The sequence below is a fragment of the Argentina silus genome, assembly GCF_951799395.1.
Source record: "Argentina silus genome assembly, chromosome: 12".
Lineage (NCBI taxonomy): Eukaryota > Metazoa > Chordata > Actinopteri > Argentiniformes > Argentinidae > Argentina > Argentina silus.
The window spans coordinates 349,685-357,184 of NC_139666.1; the positions used below are offsets into that span (position 1 = coordinate 349,685).

General features: G+C 52.4%; 1 protein-coding gene across 1 annotated transcript in view; it reads right to left on the reverse strand.

The window, feature by feature from the left end:
- Positions 1-7,500, reverse strand: part of dnah7 (dynein, axonemal, heavy chain 7) — a gene marked incomplete at both ends in the record, with an annotated part of 69,066 nt that overhangs the window by 18,896 nt on the left and 42,670 nt on the right. Inside the window, 7 exon segments of the mRNA XM_083682018.1 lie at positions 924-1,091; positions 1,387-1,845; positions 2,313-2,532; positions 3,484-3,610; positions 3,679-3,847; positions 4,080-4,235; positions 6,742-6,939. Coding sequence (XP_083538144.1) covers positions 924-1,091; positions 1,387-1,845; positions 2,313-2,532; positions 3,484-3,610; positions 3,679-3,847; positions 4,080-4,235; positions 6,742-6,939 — 1,497 coding nt within the window.

Consider the following 7,500-nt stretch of genomic DNA (forward strand, 5'->3'; position numbering starts at 1 on the left):
GGGGGTAGTGGGGGTGAAGAGGTCTCTAGGGTTAGGGTTAGTACAGGGGGGTAGTGGGGGTGAAGAGGTCTCTAGGGTTAGGGTTAGTACAGGGGGGTAGTGGGGGTGAAGAGGTCTCTAGGGTTAGGGTTAGTACAGGGGGTCTCTAGGGTTAGGGTTAGTATAGGGGGGTAGTGGGGATGAAGAGGTTTCTAGGGTTAGGGTTAGGGTTAGTACAGGGGGGTAGTGGGGGTGAATAGGTCTCTAGGGTATGGGGTAGGGTTAGTACAGGGGGGTAGTGGGGGTGAAGAGGTCTCTAGGGTTAGGGTTAGTACAGGGGGGTAGTGGGGTTGAAGAGGTCTCTAGGGTTAGGGTTAGTACAGGGGGGTAGTGGGGGTGAAGAGGTCTCTAGGGTTAGGGTTAGTACAGGGGGGTAGTGGGGGTGAAGAGGTCTTTAGGGTTAGGGTTAGTACAGGGGGGTAGTGGGGGTGAAGAGGTCTTTAGGGTTAGGGTTAGTACAGGGGGTTAGGGTTAGGGTTAGGGTTAAGTCGCTTTGGATAAAGGCGTCTGCTAAATGCCATGAATGTAAATGTAAAACTATCTATCTATCTATCTATCTATCTATCTATCTATCTATCTATCTATCCATCACTCCCTCCCTCTCTTCCCCGTCCCTCTCCTGCCTCTCCTCCCTCCCTTTCCTGCCTCTCCTCCCTCCCTCCCTCTCCTCCCTCCCTCCCTCCCGCCTCTCCTCTCTCCCTCCCCTGCCTCTCCTCCCTCCCTCCCTCCCCTGCCTCTCCTCCCTCCCTCCCTCCCCTGCCTCTCCTCCCTCCCTCCCTCCCCTGCCTCTCCTCCCTCCCTCCCTCCCTCCCTCCCTCCCCTGCCTCTCCTCCCTCCCTCCCTCTCATGCCTCTCCTCCCTCCCTCCCTCCCTCCCTCTCTCACCTCTCCTGTGTTGAGCAGGTTGCTGACGTCCTCCAGGAAGGACTCCATCTTGATCTGTGTGTCGGTGAAGAGGAAGACGCCGTGAGTGTCTCCCTGTGTTGACTTCCTCATGATGAGCTTCAGGTCGTCCCTCCACTCCACGGTTCCATAGCTCTTAGAGATCTCCACCTGGAGTCAAAACAAATAATACCCTTTATTCCTTTCTCCTTTTCTCCCTTTCTCCTTTTCTCCCTTTCTCCCTTTCTCCTTTCTCCTTTTCTCCCTTTCTCCCTTTCTCCTTTTCTCCCTTTCTCCCTTTCTCCAGCACTGTGACTGCTGATACCGAGACGACTGTTGTTTAGTTGATTGACTTACTGAGACTAACATACTGACTGTTGTTTAGTTGATTGACTTACTGAGACTAACATACTGACTGTTGTTTAGTTGAGTCACTAAACGACTAAAATGAAAAATAAAATGAAACCTGGAACAGCTCCGCCTCCTGCATGTGGGCGGCCAATCGCGTGAGGGACTGGCGCCCGCTCCCGCCCACCCCCACCAGCAGGGCGTGGCCCCGGGGCTGCTTGAGGACACGGGAGATGCGGCACACATGTTGGATGGCGAATCGGAACAGCACCAGGTTCATGGGCGCCTTGCTGACGGTGTTGAACTCGTCCAGATGGGCCTCCACCACCGGGCGGAGCCGGTCCAGGCTGGGCACCTCCCGGTAGGACCGGTCCTCGCCCTTCGGGTCGTGGAAGTCGCAGAACATCAGGCTGCGGAGGTCGTCCTCGGTGACAGTGGGGCAGCCGGCCTGGGCCAGGTGTTGGAACAGCTGGTGGAAGTCCTCGCCCAGGTGGGTCTGGCACACCTGCTGCAGGTACCCCACCATCCAAGCCCGGTCTGAGTCCTGGACCAGCCGGTCGTAGTACACCCTCTGGACCTGCAGGGGGCAGAGGGGACGTCAACCACACAGGACACCAAGAAATGAGACAAAGAAACTCAACAACAGTTGAACATGTTGGGAAGAGAGTCTGTGGGTTCATGGAGATGAACGGTGTATGGATACAGATCCTTCTGTCTCTGGGGTCCTGTCCATAACTCCATACAGAGGGACATGTATCAAACTCTGTCTCATAATTATGTTTGGAATATTGTTCCAGTGATCTTCCTTAGATAGTAAGCCCTACCTCGTAGACCCAGAGGTCTCACCTCATAGACCCAGAGGTCTCACCTCATAGACCCAGGGGTCTCACCTCATAGACCCAGGGGTCTCACCTCATAGACCCAGAGGTCTCACCTCATAGACCCAGAGGTCTCACCTCATAGACCCAGGGGTCTCACCTCATAGACCCAGAGGTCTCACCTCATAGACCCAGGGGTCTCACCTCATAGACCCAGGGGTCTCACCTCATGCACCCAGAGGCGTTTGATGTCGCTGGGCTGGTCTGCGGTCTCGGGGCGGGACAGACAGATGCCCTGGATGACCCTGGAGAAGTCCCGGAGGTTGAAGAGGTAGTGAGACTTGGCAGGAGTGGGCAGGAGGTTCTTGGTGGCCTCCTGGTACACAGACATGGTCCCGTTGATGATGGGAGAGGTCAGGGAGGAGAAGGGCTTGGGGAACACAAACCTGCCAGGTGGAAGAGGAGAGGAGGCACACTGTCAACACAACACTCTTTTCCCTTTCTGGAAAAGGAAATGGAATGTCCAGTAAATGGAACGTCCAGTAAATGGAACGTCCAGTAAATGGAACGTCCAGTAAAAGGTAGATAGCTTATCAACTTGTTAAATATGTGTCAACGCTTCAGATGTGTTTTGATTTGGCAAGTTCCACCCCTGCAGTGTTGAGAGGTGTGAGGTAATCCTACTGTGTGGGTAAACAGGTCACATCATTACCACTCCACCTCTAGAGGATAAACACACCGTTTAGTTTTCTAATCCAGGCCTTGTCTCTCCAAGCAGAAACCATCACCTTAACATACTAAATGAATTGTCTCCTTGAAATTGCTTATTAGAGCCACTCAAAACGCAGAGGATCATCTCTAAAGCTTCCCTGTGGCAAGACGGCATTACTTCACACAGTGAGCATGATGAAGCTGGCACAATGCCAGAGAGAGAGAGAGAGAGAGAGACAGAGAGAGAGAGAGAGAGAGAGAGAGAGAGAGAGAGAGTGTGTGTGTGTGTCTCTGGGTGGTTGTAGATAAACCCTCTGGACCAGATCAGATTAGCAGCCTCCATGTTGTTCTGCTCACTGGGGTGTGGTTGTCAACATGGCGTCCATCTGTCCATCAGACAGAGCTGGTCTAGACCAGGGCCTGTACTCCCTTTAAATCCACCTGCTGACCTGAGACCAGGGCTGACCTGACACCAGGGCTGACCTGAGACCAGGGCTGACCTGACACCAGGGCTGACCTGAGACCAGGGCTGACCTGACACCAGAGCTGACCTGAGACCAGGGCTGACCTGAGACCAAGGTCTAGGAGCACTGAGCTGACTAGGTCCACCTGCTGACCTGAGCCCAGGGGGCTAGGAGCACTGGGCTGACAAGGTCACCTGGTGAGGTGCCAGTCGCTATGGTTACCGTATGGTGAGGTGCCAGTGGAGGATCCGGGAGAAGATGGTGAACATGGTCGTCTCATCAAAGTCGTTGATGGTGACGGTGTTGAAGTGACGCGTGAATCGGCCTGTGATGGGGTTCCTCCCTCCACCTGCAGACAGGTCACAGTTCAGAGGTCAGAGTTCACAGGTCAGAGGTCACAGGTGTGTTTGTACTCACCGGGGGGGCCCATGGCACACATGATCTGGATGTCGACCAGCTTTATCATGGAGCAGTCTTTGGTGTCGTACCAGTTCCAGTGGTCCAGCCACTGGCGCAGGAGCTCCACCGGGGGCTGGGCGCCGTACGTCTCCCTGGCTGGCATGTTCACGTCGTCCACAAACACCACCTACACAGCAGATGCAACACATTTGTAATAACTGTTATTACAATTAATAAAACAAACAAGTACTCAGGTCCTCTGATGATTGTGTCCAGACATGAGAAAGGACAAGACCATATCATTGACTCTTTCATTGTCTCTGCTAGGATGTTCAGTCAGAGGGCTTCTGTTCTGACAGTTCTGTTTTGGCCCGTGTTGAAGGGTTCAGATGAAGCCTACAGGACCACGGCTCTCCTACCATTCTCTTCCCCAGGGGAGGACCATACACGCCCTTCCTCCGCTTGTCCAGTTTAGACATGATGATGTTCTGGGTCTGGGCCGCCGTGGTCTGGGCCGAGAAGTTGACCATCAGAGGGCTGTACACCTCCTTCTTCAGACGGTTCAACAGGAAGTCCTGGAGAGAGAGAGATGGTGATTATGATTTAGGTTATTATGACTGGTTATTATGACAGTAGAGAGAGATACAGGTTCTTAGAGTTGTAACTGTTTGACTATAACTGAGCTGTTACAATAGGGCTCTGTAGGATGTATGGTGCCTTCAGGAAGGGTCAGGTTGGTGTATGGTGCCTTCAGGAAGGGTCAGGTTGGTGTATGGTGCCTTCAGGAAGGGTCAGGTTGGTGTATGGTGCCTTCAGGAAGGGTCAGGTTGGGAGAGAATGGTGTAAGGGAGCAGTGTACAGTTACAGTACATGACTATGTTCATGATCAGTCCTGCACCTCCTCCACTAGGAGATCAGTCCTGCACCTCCTCCACTAGGAGATCAGTCCTGCACCTCCTCCACTAGGAGATCAGTCCTGCACCTCCTCCGTGAGATGTGAAATGGTATGTTAGGTGTCAAATCCTAACCTGTAGAATCAGAGATCAGTGAGATCTGGTGTAAATATGTTGGCTTGCTAAGAGGTGAGTGAACATCACGACACCTGTACTTTAGAATTGTCCCTCAGTGGCCACCGTGCGGCTGATGTACAGCACTGTCAGTTCAACTGCTCCCCTCAGTGGCCACCGTGCGGCTGATGTACAGCACTGTCAGTTCAACTGCTCCTCTCTGTGCTGACAGCAGCTTCTGCAGTAGTTGGTTCGTTGATGGCTGCTGACTAGAAGCCATGTTTTCTGCAGTAGTTGGTTCGTTGATGACTGCTGACTAGAAGCCATGTTTTCTGCAGTAGTTGGTTCGTTGATGGCTGCTGACTAGAAGCCATGTTTTCTGCAGTAGTTGGGTTAGGGTTAGTTGTTTTGGTGCAGTAGTTGGGTTAGGGTTAGTTGTTTTGGTGCAGTAGTTGGGTTAGGGTTAGTTGTTTTCTGCAGTAGTTGGGTTAGGGTTAGTTGTTTTGGTGCAGTAGTTGGGTTAGGGTTAGTTGTTTTGGTGCAGTAGTTGGGTTAGGGTTAGTTGTTTTGGTGCAGTAGTTGGGTTAGGGTTAGTTGTTTTGGTGCAGTAGTTGGGTTAGGGTTAGTTGTTTTGGTGCAGTAGTTGGGTTAGGGTTAGTTGTTTTGGTGCAGTAGTTGGGTTAGGGTTAGTTGTTTTGGTGCAGTAGTTTCCTTGCAGGCCTCCATCCCCTCTAATCTTTCTCAGTGGCTTCAACAATCATTTACAAGACAAAACACCCCAGACACTCTTCAGCCTGAAGCTGTTCACTTGTCCTCAAAGTGACTCTACCATTGAGAGGAACAAACAGCATGCGGATAATGTGTGTGTGTGTGTGTGTGTGTGTGTGTGTGTGTGTGTGGCAGAGCAGGCTAATGGGACTGGGGCTGTTAAGCTGATGGATGGGGGGCTCAGCATAGGTCTGGCTCCTTCCTCTGAGCTGAAAATAGGAAGGTGCAGCTTGTCTGTCTGCCTGCCTGCCTGCCTGCCTGTCTGTCTGTCTGTCTGTCCCTCGGGTGGGGAGCCAGGTGGGGGCAGCATGGTGGGGTGTTGGGTGTGTTTCTGCTGTCTGGCTGTCTGTCTGCCTGCCTGTCTGTCTGTCTGTCTGTCTGTCTGTCTGTCCCTCGGGTGGGGAGCCAAGTGGGGGCATCTTGGTGGGGTGTTGGGTGGGGGCAGCTTGGTGAGGTGTTGGGTGTGTTTCTGCGGTCTGGCTGAGGCCAGGGTAACAGCCAGGGTAGGCAGGATGAAGGGAGGAGGATTATGGCTCCAGGCTTGTTGGTGTGGTTAGAAACTCAAGGCAATGTCTCTCTGGGAGGATAGAACCAGGGTATCTCCACTGCAGATACTGTACTGTACTGATGGTGTTAGGAGTCTGATGGAGTCTGATGGTGTTAGGAGTCTGATGGTGTTAGGAGTCTGATGGTGTTAGGAGTCTGATGGAGTCTGATGGTGTTAGGAGTCTGATGGAGTCTGATGGTGTTAGGAGTCTGATGGTGTTAGGAGTCTGATGGAGTCTGATGGTGTTAGGAGTCTGATAGTGTTAGGAGTCTGATGGAGTCTGATGGTGTTAGGAGTCTGGTGGTGTTAGGAGTCTGATGGAGTCTGATGGAGTCTGATGGTGTTAGGAGTCTGATGGTGTTAGGAGTCTGATGGAGTCTGATGGTGTTAGGAGTCTGATAGTGTTAGGAGTCTGATGGAGTCTGATGGTGTTAGGAGTCTGGTGGTGTTAGGAGTCTGATGGTGTTAGGAGACTGGTGGTGTTAGGAGTCTGACGGTGTTAGGAGTCTGATGGAGTCTGATGGTGTTAGGAGTCTGGTGGTGTTAGGAGTCTGGTGGTGTTAGGAGTCTGATGGAGTCTGATGGTGTTAGGAGTCTGGTGGTGTTAGGAGTCTGATGGTGTTAGGAGTCTGGTGGTGTTAGGAGTCTGATGGAGTCTGATGGTGTTAGGAGTCTGGTGGTGTTAGGAGTCTGATGGTGTTAGGAGTCTGGTGGTGTTAGGAGTCTGATGGTGTTAGGAGTCTGATGGAGTCGACTCACTATGATGTAGACGCTCTTGCCGGTGCCGGTGGGACCGATGAAGATGGTGGGTTTCTGGTGGGTGATCAGGAGGTCCATCAGCGCCGTGTAGCGGACTGTGTTCTCTGTGGGGACGATGATCTCATTGAACTGCACGTCCTTGGGGATAGGGGGCGCTGTCTGCAGCTGCTCTGTCCACAGCTCCCACCGGCCTGGGCCCTGCAGAAGAAGACAGTCTGAAGAACATCCATGTCTCTGAGCTTTCTGACTGCATCACTAGTGGCAGCATGAGGGCCTCCAGTAGGTAGGACAGGCTGAGGCTCAACTCAATGAGACCCACAATTCAGAAACATCTACAGTGTCTCAGCTCAAGGCTATCATTGGCTAGTTAACCAGAGTGATGGACATGTTATGGTAGTGTTGTGGTAGTGTTGTGGTGTTGTGGTGGTGTTGTTGTGGTGTTGTTGTGGTGTTGTGGTGTTGTTGTGGTGGTGTTGTGGTGGTGTTGTGGTGGTGTTGTTGTGGTGTTGTGGTGGTGTGGTAGTGGTGTTGTGGTGTTGTGGTGTTGTGGTGTTGTGGTAGTGTTGTGGTGTTGTTGTGGTGTTGTGGTAGTGTTGTGGTGTTGTTGTTGTGTTGTGGTGGTGTGGTAGTGGTGTTGTGGTGTTGTGGTGTTGTGGTAGTGTTGTGGTGGTGTTGTTGTGGTGTTGTGGTGGTGTTGTGGTGGTGTTGTGGTAGTGTTGTGGTGTTGTGGTAGTGTTGTGGTGTTGTTGTGGTGTTGTG